The sequence below is a fragment of the Seriola lalandi genome, unplaced genomic scaffold, assembly GCF_002814215.2.
Source record: "Seriola lalandi dorsalis isolate HSWRI2012SDOR001 ecotype SW California unplaced genomic scaffold, Sedor1 jcf7180002054968, whole genome shotgun sequence".
NCBI lineage: Eukaryota > Metazoa > Chordata > Actinopteri > Carangiformes > Carangidae > Seriola > Seriola lalandi.
The window spans coordinates 1,062,040-1,081,129 of record NW_019525519.1 but is presented as its reverse complement, the minus strand read 5'-3'; the positions used below and the strand labels follow the sequence as shown (position 1 = coordinate 1,081,129).

At 39.6% G+C, this 19,090-nt stretch overlaps 1 protein-coding gene across 2 annotated transcripts in view; it reads left to right on the top strand.

The window, feature by feature from the left end:
• Positions 1-205: 205 nt before the first annotated feature.
• The window catches only part of LOC111646253 (chromodomain Y-like protein 2), a 31,839-nt gene continuing 12,954 nt past the window's right edge, over positions 206-19,090 (top strand). Inside the window, exons 1-2 of one of the 2 annotated variants that reach the window (XM_023395705.2) lie at positions 206-526; positions 14,753-15,359. In XM_023395705.2, coding sequence (XP_023251473.1) covers positions 503-526; positions 14,753-15,359 — 631 coding nt within the window. In that variant the 5' untranslated portion in view covers positions 206-502. Of the gene's footprint in view, positions 527-814; positions 879-14,752; positions 15,360-19,090 lie in introns of those variants that run through there. The other variant, XM_087170898.1, reaches the window with a different exon arrangement.

Here is a 19,090-nt window from a genome sequence, read left to right as displayed (position 1 = left end):
TTAAGGTCTGGGCTGGTCTTTCCCTTGGTAGTAAAGTGCACAGGTAGAGTGGGTGCTAAAAAGGGATCTATCTCAGTTGGTGTGTGTGTGTGTGTGTGTGTGTGTGTGTGTGTGTGTGTGTGTGTGTGTGTGTGTGTGAACACCCAGGATGTGATCTCCCGCTGAGTAGTTAGATTGCAACAGAGCTTAGAGGAACAGGGCGCATGCAGACCATCAAGGCTGTGCATTCTTAGCCGGGGACTAGTTTTTAGTGCTCCACTTGGGTCTGGGTAAACAGCACCGCCCCGATGGTTGTTTGTTTTAAGTGTGGAACGATCCATCGCAGAGCGCCGGGCTCGATTGACACTGTCTGCTGATCTGCTACTGCGGATTGCTCAGAATAACAAGGCTGCTCGCTAATTCCCGTCTATCGGGGCTTTCGGCGAAACACCGAGAGAGTAGGGTCCAAAAAAAGCCAACAAGGCAGGCAAGAACGCCTCGCCGCCGGAGTCCGCACCCCAGAATGGCTTCAGGAGACCTTTACGAGGTAGGATAAAACCATGTCCAACAAAAATGCTCTGTAATATTGACGAATAATGGAATTAGGAAGTAAAGGGGAGGGCGTCGCGTATGTAAAAAGCGGTGTCCTAAGCCCTTTAACAGGCGAAACTAACCCTTCTCAAGCTTTGCGAAGATAAGGTTGGTACATTTATGCTCATACTTTATGTCGCTTCTGATACACTTTGACGTAATTCTTCACGACTGTAGTAAACAGATAAGATGTAATTTGCGGGCTAAACTCCTCAGTCTGTCGCCGAGTTGAAAGTCGTGGTAAAGTGACAGCAGCGCTGAGCGGACGGACATGGTGAATAGCTACAGACGGAGTGATGATTCTGAAGGTGCGCATACATGCCAAAAGATATTTTGTCATCACAGCCTTTTTTTTTTTTTTTTTTTCTTTTTTGATTTTACAGCGGTGTGGCAGTTTCACAGGCTGTTTGGAACATAAGCTGAGACACCAGTTTATTTTTATCGAGCGGTATAAAGAAGTCTGTATGAGCTGCTCTCGTGGTTCACGTGTGAATTTGTGAAATTATGACTCCGACAGTGTTGGGAGTAAAAGTTGCCCCAGATGGGTGACAGGAAGGTCACGCTGCCCTCGGGCGCAATATCACTCTGGAACCGGTGCCAGAATTTGCATGAAGCCTGGTTCCTACATCAGCTGTACTGAATCAGGCACTTACTGTCATTAGCCTTTGTTACTGCTGACACGGTGTCATATGTTTCACTTCATGGTGGTGACACAAAGAGATGGGGGTAGATTTCAGTGTCTGATGACTTCCAAGCACAAACAAACCAACAGAGTCAGAAATAACAAGTTTTTCTTTCTTTTTTTCTTGTTTTGTTTTTGTGAAGGACTTTAAATTTGCCTCAAAGATGTCCATTTGACAAACGTGAAACTAGGGGAACCTCTCATGAGTGTTGAAATAGATAAAATTATCTCCTCACAGCACTGACAAACAGCATATGACATCAGTTAGAAGACAATACATTCAATAAGTGAGAAGCACTAAGTAATTGCCTTTTCACAAATTGTTAGGCCCACTGACTGTAATCATTATTTAGGCTATTACAATTATTACTCTTTTTTTTATTGTTGAAACTCATTCAAACATAACTATATGACACAAGTCCTTTTTTTGACTATTACCTCCCATACCTCCCATGTGCTCACTTGTGTTGTTCACATGTTCATGTATTTTGGTTTGTGGTTCTTTCTTTCTTTCTTACAACATATTACAACATGGATTTTAACTGCATATTTCAACTTAATTAATTATGCGCCTTGCATGCTCCAGCAAAAAACCTGATTGTTTTATGACACATTCAAATCATTCAGTAATTACTGAGTGGGGAAAAACCGTTCACGCCGGCCTCTAGCTTGTAATTCCAAGTTGTGTGAATGTAGTGTTACATCAGTGGAGTAGTAGTGAATAATACTGTACTTTTGTTTTTACGCTTGACTACTAGGTTGAGAAGGCAGCTTGTTCCACGCAGGCTGTGGCCTTGATGTGAAATCTGCCTCATGTGGCAGCCTGTATGTGGTCACTGGAAGTTGATTAATTTCCTGTCGAACTGATTGACTGATCTTTGTTGAACAGGTCACTGGTTTATCATGATTTATTAGTCATAAACTCTGATTTATTTTTGTAAGTTAGTATTTTGGCGGGCATCATGGCCCATCAACAGTCAGCTGAGTCTTTGGATTGCTCCCCTACTCTCACATCAACAACCGCATGGGTGACGGTTCGGTTCAGAGTGACCAAAATTAAGAGAGTGGCTAGATTTTAATGATGCTGTATAGCTTTATTTAAAAATGCCCAAAAATAAACATTCTGAGATATGGAACATTAAATGTGGAGAACGGAGTCTCCTGTTCATGGGTGCAAGTAATCATTTTGTGGACTGTGTACATGTCGGGAGTGCCAGCACCAATAAACTAGTTAATAATATTGTGTAGAAGTGGTTTGTTTCATGGTTCTGTAAGATAATATAGTAAAGTGGAGGCAGTATTGTTGGTTCATGTCTGTAAGTGTTGTTGAATTTGATGTATAGGACTGTTATAGCAGAGTTTGGGATTTACGTTTCAGAAAAGAGGTCAAGAAATGTTGTATACTGTGTATATCATGACACCCTTTTTTTTTTTAAAAAAGAAAAAGCAATGTTACTCCAAACAGCCTTATACAGATGGGATTCACTCATTTTACACGGACCGGGCCAACCTCACAAGTTTTACAAAGAAGAGGAACATCTTGACATCACTTTCTAAAATATGTGGTGAATCCTGAGTTTTGGTCATTAGCCTTATTTAGAGGTCTTTTGTTAGAAAATTTCATATTTTGGAAATAAGATTTTGGGGAGTCATGGAAGTGTCAGAGGCTCAGAGGCTTTGAAATGAGCAAGCAGTGACAGAATGAGACAGGGTGAGACTATGGTTGGGTATTGAAATTCAGTATACTTTTCTGGTATAGTTCGAAAGTCAGAAAGAATTAAATATTTGCCCTGCAATTACCTGTCCGAATTCAATATTCAGTCTATAAGATGGTCAGATATCATGACATCAAAACACCTGAGAAGCACTGTGGGAAAGCATTTTTGCAAAATTGTGGATAAAGGTCAAGCTGTCTCCTGACTTAGTAAAATGTAATGAGGTAGTGGATGTACTAGGAAGGGAATGAACAGTGTCAGTTCTACAATGTAATTGAGAAAGCAACAACTTGGAGTCAGTGTGTGAATCTCATCCCAAATCTGCCTTTTGAGCATCAAATTCTTGCCTCCTATTGGCTTGAATTATAGCTGACAAAAATGTGTTTGACTGAAGACCAATGGCTGTGGCTTACTGAATCTTGTTGGTTGCAAAAGACTGTAAAAATGACAATTTTGAATCTATTTCCTCACTGTCTTTGTCGATAATGGTTACAAATAATCATGGATATACAACATAAGGGACTGCTTCAGTGTTTAATGTGGACACTCTGAATCTCTGCTTGAAGCTGGATCTTCTTTAGTCACGCTGAAACTTGGTACAGATATCCATGGTGCCAAGTAGGGATGGACATTTTCAGTAATTTCAATATTCGAATACTCTCATTACCTTATGAACGAGTACTCGATTACTCATAAATTAAATATATTTATATGTATGTGTATATATATATATATATATATATAGATAGATAGATAGATAGATAGATAGATAGATAGATAGATAGATATGTGTGTGTGTAAAAGAAATACTGGAAGTCTGTGTCTGACTGGAAACACAAGCGGAACCAATGTTAAGCTTGTGTTTCCAGTCGGACACGGACCTTCCCGACCGAACCTACTGTTTGGCTGTCGGAGAACATGATATGCAAGTTTAACGCCACATATCTTGCACTGCAAATTATTGTCATCTTTTTTTATCAAAGTATTTCAAGACATCACTTTTCCTGGTCAAGGCTGCCATGGTGCATTTAACGCCAACTGAGTTGAACTATTGTAGCCAAAAACAATACATGCGCAGGTGCAAGAAGTGAAACGCTACTCAAATAATGACATCAACGAGTGCTCGAGTCGTACCCATCCCTAGTGCCAAGAGAATTAATCCTAATGATCCACCCACTTTTCATTTAGTGGCAACAGCAGGGAGGGATGTCGTGATGCCAGAATTTTGATAGTTTGTATCAATACCAATGAAGTTCACTGATTCTCAAGACCACAGCAACAACCAGAGAAGAACAGAGGCTTCTGCACACGCAGTGCGCACACACACACACACACACACACACACACACACACACACACACACACACACACACACACACACACACCAGAGATGCTAACAAGTCATTTTTTGCAAGTCCAAGTCAAGTTTCAAGTCTCTTAATAGTTGTAATGAGGGTTCTATTATCTGCTGCATGCCACCCAGTCTGCTTGGAACACTGCATTGCCATATCTGAGGAATTCAAAGCATGTACTGTATTATCATCACTCTTTTATCTATGAAGTTACGCATTATAATAGGGGAGGGAATGACGTTCAGCTCGATTAGAATTTAGACTGGCTGGTACAGTAGTAAATGCAACACCAGACATATTTTAATGTAAGTTGTTGGATTTCTCTGTAATAACATTCTGTAGATCTCTGATAATCACACAGAGTACTTTAGTACTCTAATTAGCATATTAGGATTCCTGCGGGAACAATAGTTTAAAACAAAAATATACAACATTATCCTGGTAAATCAACTCAGACTAGATTGCTGTTGTATTTTGCCTATCGCCTATTCTGTAAAACTGGACTGACAGTCAGCTGTGGTCCTGAACTCACTCTGCTGTTCTACTCCTGTCTGTTGCTGTCTGTCTGGGACCGAACCAAACGTAGTTTGCTGGGGAGACAGACATGCGGGAGATGATGGCCACACAGAACCAGAGTGGGCTGTGCAGCCTGCTCCAATGGGCTGATTACCACGAGACTGCGCTATCGATTTCGCTCCCTCTTTGTCTCTCTCGCTCCCTCTGTCGCCCTCGCAGCCCAACAACCAGTGCGGCCCATCAGGAATCTTCCCATGCCTCCTGATTAGCCACTCTGTGCCTGACGTACAGTATACCAGACTTCACGCTCACACAAACAAACAAACAAACAAACAAACAAACAAACAAACAAACAAGAAAAAAAAAAATCAAAGTCACAGTAAATAATGTAGATCTGACCCAAACTTTAGTGGGTTATTCCCTGGCCCAAGCCCCATTCCTATGCAAAGTTTGGTGCAAATCAGTTTGGTACTTTTTGCGTAATCCTGTGCTGATGAATAAACAAACAGACATGGGTGAACAGATAACTCCTTGGTGAAGGTAATAAAATAATTCACGAGTTCCAAATCTTGAGTCTCAAGTAGGATATTTTGCAGACTAATCTCAAATTAAGTTTCAATCTCACTATGTGTGTGTCTTAATTGCAACTTTAGTCCAAATCACAAACTCGAGTCCCCATCTCTGGCACCCACACACACACCCATACATGTACACACCTCCATGTAGTCATTGACCAACAAGATGACAGACCATTGGTGTGATTATATTCATTTAAAACAGGAAAGTTATATCGAACAGTAATGACGGTAGCCTACTAACGTTGTGAGCACCAAGCTCACATTATGAGCTATCGCTATGTTAGCCTAAACATGATTACTTCAGCCTTTTCGAACTCACCCTGAATTCTGTGCACAGATCTGGATACCTGTCTTTGTGTCTTGGAGCTGCTTAGATAGGTTTGAGGTGGTTCTCGTTAGAAATGCTCTGTGACACCATTTGCATACCGGCTTTTGGTTGTTTATAACTTGTCTCTGATGATCTGTGTCAAATACAGAATATCAGTCTTTCCATGTTTTTTTTTTGTTTGTTTGTTTTCTACAAGTCACATCGGGCCTGTTGCTCCACCAGAGGCCTGTACTACGAAGCAGGAATTGAGGTTCAGGTTTAACTCTGGGTTTTCAGTCCTACGGCAAAGGTTCACTTGTTACCGGGGTAAATCACCATGGTAACTTACGCTGAACTCCTAACCTGCTCCGGCACAGGTTAACTTCAGAGGATCAGAACAAAACCTGCCAACAGCCAAACTACTGAACAATGAAATCACTGGAAAAACTGAGTCATCATTCCTACAGGATCCGGACAGGGACAAAAGAGTTTACAATAAAGTGATCAGTAATAACGAGCAGTAGATATAAAATATAAATCAATTGAATTGTTTTCTTGATTTAGTCTTTCCATGTGTCCACTCTAGTTTTTAAACAAAACTTTAAAAAAAATGCACGGAGAGTTTATCACGCTAAATGAATAGCCTATATAATAACTGTTATAGTTTAATTTTAATTGAACAAATATTCTTTAATCTGACAGGATTTCTGACAGTGTCGATGCTTTTACTCTCTTCTTCATCACTGCAGCTCAGAATAACATGAGGAGATTCTGTGACCACAACTGGAAATTAAAACTAAACCTCTGATGTTTTTGTTTTTGCTTTGATTAGAAAAATTAGCCACACACTGTTAATTATTTCCATGATTATAAATGAACATTTCAGTTGGTCTGACTCATCAGATTTAACTTAACTGCACCATTAATATGTTTTGTTATAAAAAAAAAAAATAGTGAGTTAATTCCAGTGTTTAGATCCTCTCTATTCATGACACTGAAAGTAGAGGTAAATACAGATTGGTAAAATGATAGAAACGTCAAAAATAATTTGAATAATAATGGCTCATTATAAAGCTAGTTAGAGTCAGTTAAGTTTGGCTTGCTTAATTTTTATATAAATTTTAAAAAAACAACATGAAATTAGCGCATGACGTGATCTATTGTCACAATGACTTTACGTGCAGGCTGCAGCTACTTTCCATCCGAAATAGTTGGCAACACCGGTTGATGCCCAGACCGTGACTCTTGTGCCACCAGCAGGTTGGTTCAGAGTTAAATATCTTGACAACTGGTGGATGGATTACCATGATGAATTATAATAATTAGTTTTTCATTTTGATTTATCTCCCAGTGCCATTGATCAAAATTTTAATTTCCCCACTATTTCTTTTATGCCTTAACACCTGCAACACTAACAACATTCCCCCAAAAAATGTGCAATGTAGTTTACATTGAGTTTGTGGCCACATATTCAACTTGTGATAAACTAAGACAGCAGCTCATTACACAGTCAGCTCCCAGTCAGCCCCCCCCCCAAGGCAGACAAGGGCAGCTCACAGGCATAGTTCAGAGGCTGGAAATCTATGTGATCACTAAGCTCAGAAAAGAAATCATAATCTAGACTCTGCATGACTACATGGGTGTGCTCTCTTGCATGTGTAACCACACCCAAAAGTGATGTCAGGGTGTACATTATACTCACCTGTCTTGACATCCAAGAGAGACTTTCTTTGCTCTTCTCACTATGTTTTGGGTTTGCAGAATGCTGAAAAGGAATTTGGCAGCTGAGGGAGGATATGCCCACCTCCACTCTTCCAGCTCATGCTCAAGCTCTAAGTGTTACTAAACCTCTCTGGTCTGTGTATACAACTTGGCCGTTCTATCTACCTCCTCCGCTCACCTTCTCCTTCTCTGTGTTTGTGTCTCTGCTATGCTGTGGTTAAGTGCGACATTGTCAGGGACTGTTAGCCTTCAAATCTCTTCATTTCAGTGACTCTTATACAGCTCACCCATCAAGGGCTGTTTACTCATGTTAATGTGTTCAGGAGAGCACCATGAGCAGTTATTACCACAGATGCGTTGAACTCTCTGTTGAAACTTTTCAACTATCCTCCATTTCTGACTCAACAAACAGTTGGCGAGGTCAGGTCCAATTCCCATTTAAGTGAATATTCACAAATGCACTGCCTGCGAAGGGATGCACATGCTTGATCTTGTGAATTTTCATGCTTGTGTACCTTCATATGACCAACCAGAAAATATTGAATACCTCGATTCGTTTTACCTAAAGCTGGATTTATAGTAGACACAAGGGGTTCATGGGAGTCCCGCAGTAGATACCTATGGTGTAGGTTTGGGTGTATCCATAGACAGTGACATGCATGAGTCATATGTGATCATGCTGTATCATGCCTTAAGTTGTTTCAATCACTGTCATAGCAGTGATCAATATGAATTTAAGGTTTTCAATGGGCATGTCTCTGCTAAATGTGTGTTACTGAGCAGGAGAAGACCACTGAGTCTTTCTTCAACATCCTTAATTTTGCACTAACCATGATCAGTCTCTACTGGCAGGAGAAAACACAAGCAGCCCAAGTTGACCAATCTCAGATCTTGCATGTGGTAGCCGCCTTAGCTCTGATGTGTAGTTAAATTTTTGAGTAGCTGCAAATTGACTGCAGCAGGTATGCTGTGTAACTATAAACCCACGTTGCCCAGTTAGCAGAGGTTATAGTGATGGGCATTCTTATGACATCTGTGAATTAGGAAAATTAACCCAGATAAATAGAGAGGCAACAGACAATGCAACAACAAATTTTTCCTTTAACAAAAAAAGGATTGAGCTTTGTATAGTCATTATTGCAAGGAAAATTCAACATACTGTGCATAAGAGGAAATAGCACTGGCAAAATTATATGAGTGGATTTTCCTGAAAGAATTGCATCTCCAGCTTGGGTTTGTGTTGCCGTTTATTACATCTTAGTATCAAGTTACTTCCTTTTTCTATGTCCATTTTGTTGTCTGTTACTAGAGCAACAATTGTTCACCAAACATGACTAGTTACACTGTTCTCTGCACTAGCTTATAGCCTTAATGTGACAACCTGTAAATATTGTAGGACACAGTTTCAGTCTATAGCAGTGGTATGTGCTGAGGCCTGCCAATACAGTAGCGCGGTTGTACTACACACATTATTAACTGTGTGACTACACAACAGAGAATTTGTTCACATGAGATGATTCTTGAAGGGCTTTGTTTGTGACCTACTGGATGTTGCATTGATGCTGCATATGGAGATTTTAATATTATAGAAACAAGTTATCATGATTCATAATGCACCATGATCCTTCACCTTATCCATCACTGTGTCCTTCACCTATGGGCTAAGTCCAGCAGACCGTCATATGTATTTACATTGTTTGGGTTCACAAGTAGTCCTTGAAGTGGAAAGAAATTAGTGTTAGTACTTCTCCTTCTTCATATAATGTCAGGGGTCGGGGGTTGAGGGTGGAGGTACATTACATTAGAGAATGATTTATTAATAGTGACCGCGCGGCATCGCCTGACGCCCCTATGGCACACCCCTGCCTCTGGAGACTGTGTGTGCGCTCTCATGTCCAGAGCTGCTGTCGCTGTTCGTTCAGAGATTTATTAGATTGTTATTTTTTGTTATTGTTTATTATCAGCAGCCAGAGATTTTTTTACAATCGTTCCACCTGGAGCTTATGTAGCCTACGAGCTCTCACAGAGACCGGTGTGGCGTGTGTAATGGACTGGACTGCAGCTGGCAGCACAGTTGAGATTTATCAGGCTGCATTATAATTCGTTATTATTATACATGATGGTGATTTTAGATGTTGCTTACTGTTTATAGCCTAAAGGCCGACTATTTACAAAATCAAGATCTAGTCTGTACTCACAAAATAAAGTTTGCAAAATGGCTGCATCTGGAACGGACATGCTGACAGATGTGCCAGCTGACAGTGACTTTCCTCATCACTCATCAGACTCCCCCTTGCTCAGGTCCTGAGAAAGTGCCAAAGCCTCTTGAACATCGTATATTGCTCTTATTTTTACTCTCTCCATTTCTTTCAGTTTCTTTTCAGTTTTTGCTGGTAGGCTAAATCTGGTGTGTGGTGACTTCTCTCAATTTCTCTCTCTCTTTTGCTCTCGCTCTCGCTCTCGCTCTCTCTCCAGATCTGCATATAAAAATGTACGCCTAATGTTAAAAGAAACAGTGAAAAAAAAAAATAGACGTATGAAAACCGCGAAATGGAAACATTGTTAATTTCTATGGCCACAGCTGGCCACAGCGGTCTGTATGACTGTGGTCTATATGATTGCTTTGGCAGTCAGAGGAGTAAATGCTCAGAAATCTTTTGTTTTTTATTTAAATACCTTCTAGGCTTCAGAGAACATCAAAAACATATATTTAGGAAAAGGCATGGACTGAGAGACCTGAAGTTTTTATTTAAACAAAGTTATTTACATAATCAAAACTTAAATGGTCTGTCAGACCGTCTTGGGGGTTCTAGTGTTAGGCCAAAACTAAAGCAGTAATCATTGATTAGGTGGTCCAGTTTTACTTTAATGACTACATGCAAATTTCTGTCCAAAAGATTTCCTTTTATGAGAGATGATTATGAGGCAGAGATGATGGGGATCTTGGACCTTGCTGCAGAGACGAGAAGCTTTGATCATCAGAGAAATGGGCACTGGATGTTTCAGTATAAAAAGTGCCCTAAAATGAATTTATTGGTCAGGTATAACTCATTTATTGATATTTTTGGCTGCTCAACAGGTTGTAAACTCAACATTAACATATTATCATCCCATAAAGTTCTTACGGCTTTACAAACAGTTGTTTATACACACATCCAGCACACTGAGCAACATTAGCATGCAATTGGAGTCATGTTTCTCACTCTCCTTCATCTCATTTTTTTGTATTTAACGACTCCTGGGGGAAATATCTGTCTCTTAAGCCTATAAATACTCCCTTATATTTACCTGCTAGTTGCAGACTTTGTCTGCCTGTCACTTGGTGCTGGACATGTAGCTTAGCAGGTGGTTTAATATAAAACAGATGCGTGTCATGGCTAAAAACAACTCTGAGAGTGGTGACACTGAACCAAAACAGTAAAGTCACTGGCTGCAAAACAACAAAAACAAAACAAAACAAAAAGAACTGTGGGTTCAGCACTATGAATGATCCATTTCACACTGCACCTAACCAAACAGGTTTGAAGTAAGTCCCATGTTTAACCCAGTCATTTAAAACTTTTATTTAGAACGGAAACCAAAAGTGTTATCAACCAAAATTTGTAAAGCATAAATATTCTATTGCATTGTAAAACTGTGTGTGGACACGAGTAGAATATGTACAGTTGACCATGATGAAGTTTAACCCGGATGTATCAATGCAAGATGTAATGCACTTTTAAACTGGGGAGTTTTGGGTAATCTAATCTGTTTTTTATATAATCTGTTTGAACTAGAGAATTTGAATTCTGTCTCATCATGAGGTTTCCCTGGTCATTCTGATGTAAAGGCTATGGAAATAAAAATGTTCTTGGGTCTGCTGTAAATTGCACTGATAATAACATTTTTTTTTCAATTAGCATTAACAGCACAGTGTATTAAATTATCAGTAACAACGTAATGCAGATGGTCATCGCGTTGGACTGAATATTTTCAGGGGCTTTGGTTGTACTGTTGGTTTTTTAGTGTAGTTTGGATGTTGTCATTTCATCGGACCGGAGTGATGCAAACTGCTGGACTTGGTGGGCTGTTCTGGCATGATGGGGTGGGTGGCAGTACATCCACACAAAGCTAGATTTTCTCTCCATTTCAGCCCCCAGCCTCACTCTGAAACGACGTTTTTCTCTGCCAAAAACAGAGATTTTCCAATTTGGTTAGAGTGTGTAAATCATAAAACGGTTTTGTGTTTCAGCGTGTATGCGGAAAACTGACCTTTTTCAAAACAGTGATGTAAGCTGCCCAGTGAGGGCTATGGTCCGTGTGGCAGTAAAGTTAAAACAACAGCTTTCAGTTGCCTCTAACCCTCTCTGTGATCGTTCACTTTTAAATGTCAGTATAGGTGAGCACACATCCTGTATTTATGCTGATTTTTTCAGATGAAGTCACCTCGATAAAATAACCATTTATTCAGCTGGTCAGATGTCAAAGTCTGTTCCCCCTTCAAATAGTGTGTTCCCCCCCTGTTATAACTTTGTTGTCTGTCCCACCTACCAGATGTTGGCTGTGATGTGCAGTTTTGTTGTTTTCCAAATGGAAAGAGGATGAAGAAGAACAGATTTGACTGTTTTCAATTGTTCACGTGTTTCTTAAAAAGTGACTTGTGAATACTCATTCAGACGTAAGTCGTTTCACAAGAAAATAGCGTTTTCAAAATAATACTGTTTTATGTAGATGTAGTCTTACCATTTGGTCGTTGTGCTGACATTACCGCTGATGGTTTATCACAATTAATACACTGCATGTGATGAGAGGAGTACCCTATGGTTTGTGTTGGAGGGTAGTGATGTCCCACATTTACATTCTCTGCACCTCATACTTAAGCATCAAGTGTTTCCAAACCTCTATGGTCTTTGTACACAAGTTTTCCCCACGCTTTCCCCTTCCTTCTCTTCTTTATTTGCATGTGTGTCTCTGCAATGCTGTTGAGTGTGATATTGTCTGGGGCTGTAAGCAACCTAATCATCTGTTCATTTCTGTGACACCCCTACGGCTCACCCATCAAAGGTTGTTTACTCCTGTTAATGTGCGCAGCACATCTGAGAACATGATGAGCGGTTATTACCACAGCTGCTCTAAAGCCTCAGATGAAACTTTCCAACCATTTTCCATAAGTCTCATGGCCCAGAACAATGCTACTTCTGAATGTCCTATGAGTATTGTTGAACATGTTTTCCTTGTCTTTTGCTGTGTGCTTTTAAGTCTTGAAGACCAAAAAGCTGCGCTCAGAATTAGTCTTAGGAGTTACTGTAAGAGACTGCTGTAAAATCAGAGGAGCCTTGCATGATGCCTAAGGATGTCAATTTTATAGCGCTAGTCATATGGTTGTCAGCATGAATGTATCTCCTGTGTACAAATGTCTAACCAAAACCTGTATGTTACATGTGTCTGAGATATGATGACAGTGGTGTGGGTGTTTATATGTAAATGTTGAGACTGGGTGATGCTGACAGATTCTACTGTAATGGTTTATTGTGATGTGTTTGTGTATGTGTGTATGTTTTTGATGTGATTGTGTCCCAGGTCTTATGTGTGCGTGTTTTTATGTTAATTTAATAACATATGTTTTGAGTATGTTTTGTTTTTTTAAGAATGAAATAACTAAAAAAATAGAACATTCAGGTTCAATTTGTAGGTATTTTTTCACAACACTCAAATCTGGGAAATTGAAGACTAGCAGAAAATACATATTTCGAGTTGAAGTTACCCAGTCTAGTTAATGAAAAGCCCACCTGTCGAATTAACAGTATTCACAGGCACTTTAGCTCAAGTTTGATCAGTCAAGATATTTGTCTTGTCACATACACATTGTATGAAGTACGTGTGGAGTATGTCACTGCCCTATTGTTTATGCAACAGCAATACCTTACTTTTTACACTAAAACATATTTTGGTGTTTATATAGCACATCATTTTTGTGAATCAAAGTAATTTCATATATGCTCACAGAGAAAGATTAAAAAAAATCCTGAGTATGACAACATACAGTATGTATGTATTTGTGTGGTGTCTGACCAGTGTCACTGTTGACTCTGGCGTTATACAATCACTGTTCATAATTAAGCAGTTGTGTCAAATAGTTAGATTTACTGGTACTTTGTGATCTCTGTTGGCCATATATAATTAGAAAATGGTTTATTCAATGTTTTTCAAGTGTTGGTTTGACCTCGAAATTCTGATGACTGAAGTTTCTTCATCACTGCAGCCTGCAGCACATCTCAGCTCCACTCTGGTCTTTAATCTTTCTCCTCCAGGGAATTAAGTCCTTATCTTAAGTTGCAAAATGTACCTTTTCTGTAAGATTTGACATAAATCTACGTAAAAATTTGTATGTACAGTATATTTAAAGTAGGTGGATTCATCCTCTGGGAACCATGAATGTGCTCAGTCAATTTAAAGCAAATCTGTGGGTTAGGTTTAGATTTTCTTGTGTAGGCTTATAAATTTGGAAAATGTGGCCTGAAGGTTCACAATACATGAAAAACATGAGGATCTATACACTAAAGATCATGAATACCCAGTGCAAATTTCAGTGCTTTGGCTGCCAGATCCAGAATGTAACCATGTGTGATGCTAGGCCATGAAGTATAGCTGCAAACGGGCTCCATCCTCCAGAGCCTGTACCTTGTATTAGTATTAAACAGGACACACAGGTGACACATTTTAGGAGGCAGTTTGATAACATTTACCTGAGGCAAACTCTTATCTTCATGCAGATAATGAATAGATTATAAGTAGGTAAACAGTTCTCAGCTGTCTGTTAGTTTTATCATCTGCCAGACTGACAACATTCCTAGCTTTGACCTGTTTGGTAAAAGCTGAGGTGATTGTTTTAGTTTTGTAATTGTGTCATAAAATCTGACAAGTAATTCTATGCTACCAAAAATATCCAAAGGAAACAAACATGCTTACTATCATATCATATCATATCATATCATATCATATCATATATCATATCATATCATATCATATCATATATCATATCATATCAAAAGACACACCGCAGCAGAAATTTTCATTCATAAACCTCTACCAATCAGCTAGCCTGTGCAGGAGCTATATTTCTTTTTATTTTATTATTATTTATAACTTTTTTTAAATCGGCTTTTTAGATAAAGATTTTTCATTTTCTTTTTTTGTTTTTTTGCTGATGGGTTTGTTGTTCTTAATTTCTAAAAACATATTCCTTTTTTTTTTTTTTGGAGCAGGAAAAACTTGTGAATCTATATGCCAGAATTTCTTTAGTCTAATGTCACTGTGTGTGCTGTCCTCAGGTGGAGCGGATCGTCGACAAGAGGCGGAACAAGAAGGGTAAGTGGGAATACCTGATAAGGTGGAAAGGTTATGGAAGTAAGGAGGACACATGGGAGCCAGAGCATCACCTACTGCACTGCGAGGAATTCATTGACCAGTTCAACAGCTTGAGACTGCACTCACACAAACGGCCCAAAGAAAGAAAGAATCGTGGGGAGTCGCTCCTCACCGGCCACCCATCTGCTTCAGAAAACTCCAGAGCTAGGTCCGAGGCACGAAAAAAGAAAAGGACTTGTGGCCCAGCTGTGGGGGTTAGAGTAGGAGCTGTTCTAGGGGTTGGAAGTGGAGGGTCAGGACCCACCCAGAAGCAGAGGAAGGTGGGTGTAGGCCCTGGGAAACATACATTAGGGGACAGAATGAGCAAACCCGTGACGTACAAGGCTCCTCCACCAGGGGGGCCTCACTTTGTTCCTCCAGTAAGGGTTCCTCATAATGGACTGCAAAATGGAGAGATGGAGCCTCTCGTGTACAGATCAGCAGCAAGGCCACATAGATTGCCCTCGGACAAAGTGGATGGAGAACTGGGGGACATGGATACCACTGGACAACAGTACGCCACTGAACTGGGTAAGATCTTAAGATATTGAATTAAATGAAAAATAGAGCTAAGCTGATGCTTTATTTTTGAAGCAGATAGTAAAAGCTTAATGTGTATATTAAAAAAGAAATCTGATAACAATATAGGGGTCCAAAGTGAAACTCAATCTCCGGGGTTCTGTTCCAGAAGTAAGAGAACCTCATTTAAAATCCCATTCACATTTGTAATAATAAGAAAACCTTACTGAGCAGTATTTTATGTTTACTCCATAGGCTTAGATGAGGATGATTTAGAAAATTGTATTTGTAGCTGACTTTAATGAACACCAACTTCCATAAGAGACCATCACGAGTTAAAATGACACTGAGACTTTTGCTGAACTGTGGTTACTATGGCCACAAGTGACACTTAAAGGAAATAGTAAATGGTAAAATGGCATGCAATAGTAGCACAAGTAGAAAAGAGTCATAAAGTCAGCAAAAAGACTCGGTAATGTCAGTAACACAGGAATATCTATCGACCATAAGCCACCATTAGCTGCTGGTCATACCTGACCAAGTAAAGGTGTAGCAGCAAAATCCAGGACTGTACTGAGTTGAACAATGTTGTTTTTTTGGGGGGGTTTTTTTGCTCATGAAGTAATTTGTTTTGTAATTTGGCCTCTGTACACCACTGCAGTGGATTTGAACCAGAGCCATCAAAATCTGATTGAAGTGTAGAATTTCAGCTTCAGTTCAAGGGGTTTTACAAAAACCTTGCATTAACTGTTTAGGAATTAGTCTCTTTTTTTTTTTTTTTTTTTAATAAATAATCCCTCTATTTTCAGACTCAAAACAGTTGACTAGCAACCAGTTTCATGGCTAGGTGTGGCCTGTTTCCTCGTTAATTTCATGATGAATTAAGCAGATGAAAAGTCCGGAGTTGATTCCAAGTGGTGAATTTGCATTGGGTAGCTGTAAAAACAATACAAACCTATCAGACAGATAGCAGAAACGTTAGGAGTGGCCAAATCAACAATTTGGTAAAAAAAAAAAAGGACTGCACTGGTGAGCTCAGCAACACAAAAAGGCCTGGAACACAACTACAGAAGACAACGAAAGTGGATGATCACAGAAATCATTCCTTGGTGAAGAAAAACCCTTTCACATAATCTAGCTATGTCAGGTTGAGGAGGTTGGTGCATCATGGTCAAAGTCTATAATCAAGGGATGCTTTCACGAATGTCAATATATTGGGTTTAGCACAAGATGCAAATCACTGGTGAAACTCAAGAACAGAAAGGCCAGATTAGACTTTGCCAGAAAACGTCTAAAACCACCTGCCCAATTCTGGAGCAAGATTCCTTGGACAGGTGAAACCAAGATTAACTTGTAACCAAATGATGGGAAGAGAAAAGTATGGAGAAGAAAAGGAAAACGTACCACATCATCGGGCAAACATCGTGGGGGCAATGTTATGGCATGGGCATGCATGGCTGGCAATAGGAATGGGTCACTGGGGGTGATATGACTGCAGATAGAAGAAGCAGGATGAATTCTGAAGTTTATTGGGCTAAACTATCAGCTCAGATTCAGCCAAATGCTGCGAAACTGATGAGACGGTGCTTCACAGTACAGATGGACAATGATCCAAAACATACTCCGAAAGCAACCCAAGGGCTTCTGAATGCAAATAAATAAAATATTCTTAATGGCCAAGTCAGTCACTGTCTTCAACCCCACTGAGCATGCTTTTCACTTACTCAAGATAAAATCTGAAGGCAGAAAGATCCGCAAACCAGCAGCTACTGAACGGGGCTGCAGTAAAAGCATGGCAAAGCATCTCAATGGGGGAAACTCCATTATTTAGTGATGTCCATGGGTTCCAAACTTCGGGTAGGCTAGTCTGACTGCAAAGGATTTTCATCCAAGTATTAAAATAATATTTCTAATCATCTTAATTTGTTTGTTACTTAATTATATATTTTTGTTAACCCCTTTGTGATAGTTTTTTCATTATATTTTCAATATAATATTCATTTTTTCATTTTATTTTTGAGTATTTCCTGCTATATGATAGACTGCATTGCTTACAGAGAGCAGGCACTCTTTAATACTGTAGAGGCTTCTGCTGACACACAGCTCATAAAGCTCCTACTATGGTCCTTTACTACAGGAACAGCTGATAACACCTTTGAATTTCACTCCTGGGTCACAGTCCAGGGTCTGCACCACTATAGTTAATCATTACATATGTTTTTCAAAAAGTCATCTCAACTTATTTAGCAGAAAGTCTAGATCAGAATGGTTTGTTGTATTTTTTTCCAAAATTTGAATAAGAGCAGTATGGTGTTGCCAGTAGATTCAATATGGAGTTTGTCTATTGTTCCTGTCCATAATGCCTGTTCAGGGAATCTTTGATCCTCTGTGGTGGGTGTCAGAAGCTTTTGCTGTTATGTACAGATACCCTAGAATATACAGAACGTGTACATTATGTGCTTGTTGTGGTCTGGCTGACTATTAGTTATTGCCCAATTCCCATAATTCCAACCATGTTATTAATTGTATTTATGGTGCAACTGATGGTTGAAATTAGGGCGATGCTGTACATTTGGGCATTATGTTGCCAATTCTAGGCACACAACAATGTGAACTTCAAAATAGAACAATCCCACAAAAACTCACTCATTTCAAAACACCACAACTTAATTAGTGATTGTATCAAGAGCTTATCTATGTGAAAGCATGAGGGCTATCAGCCTAACCTGATGGTTGTCGGTCTGGCAGCTATTATGGCTCCTAGGCTCCTAATCTCCTAATCCTTGAATGACTACTCCGCTCACATCATTCAGCACCCTCAGCTCCACCCATTAACCCACTACAGTGGCAGAGGGTGTCATTGGGATTGTCAAATGACAGCACAACGTGTGCACACACACACACACAGTCATGTCATGTCCTGTCATGTGAACAAAAACAGATCTACAATAGATTATTGTGAATATTTCCTTGCACTAAAATGGTGCCAAATCTACTTTATTTACTTTGTGCAATTGTGATTATGGGATCCTTGTTTAAACATTCATGCATTCATTCGCCATACTGCTTATCCTTTTAGGGTTGTGGGGGGCTTGAGCCAATTTCTGCTGACACTGGGTGAAGGTGGGGTACACCCTGGACAGGTAGCCAGTCTGTCACAGGGCTGTCATATAGAGACAAACAACCATTCATGCTCACATTTAAACCTATGGGCAATTTAGAGTCACCAATTAACCTAACTTGCATATCTTTGGATTGTGGGAGGAAGGAGAACAAAATATGTGAACCTTTTGGAATGTCATGGTTTTCTGAATAAATTTGTCATAAAATCTGATCTGATCTTCATCTAAGTCAAGGGTATTGACAAATATAATGTGTCTAAAATAATAACACAAGAAAAAATCTGATCTTTCATGTCTTTATTGAACGCACTCATTCAACATTCAAAATGGCAGTGGAAAAAGTAAGTGAACCCTTAGAATTAATAACTGGTTGACCCCCCCTTAGCAGCAATAACCTCAACCAGGCGCTTCCTGTAGCTCTGGATCAGAACTGCACATCGTTGAGGAGGAATTTTTGCCCATTCTTCCTGGCAGAACTGCTTAAGCTCTGCCATATTCTTTGGACGTCTCATGTGTATGGCTCTCTTCAAGTCAATCCATAGCATTTTTATTGGGTTGAGGTCTGGGCTCTGACTTGGCCACTCCAAAAGGCGGATTTTGTTTTTCTGGAACCATTCTGTT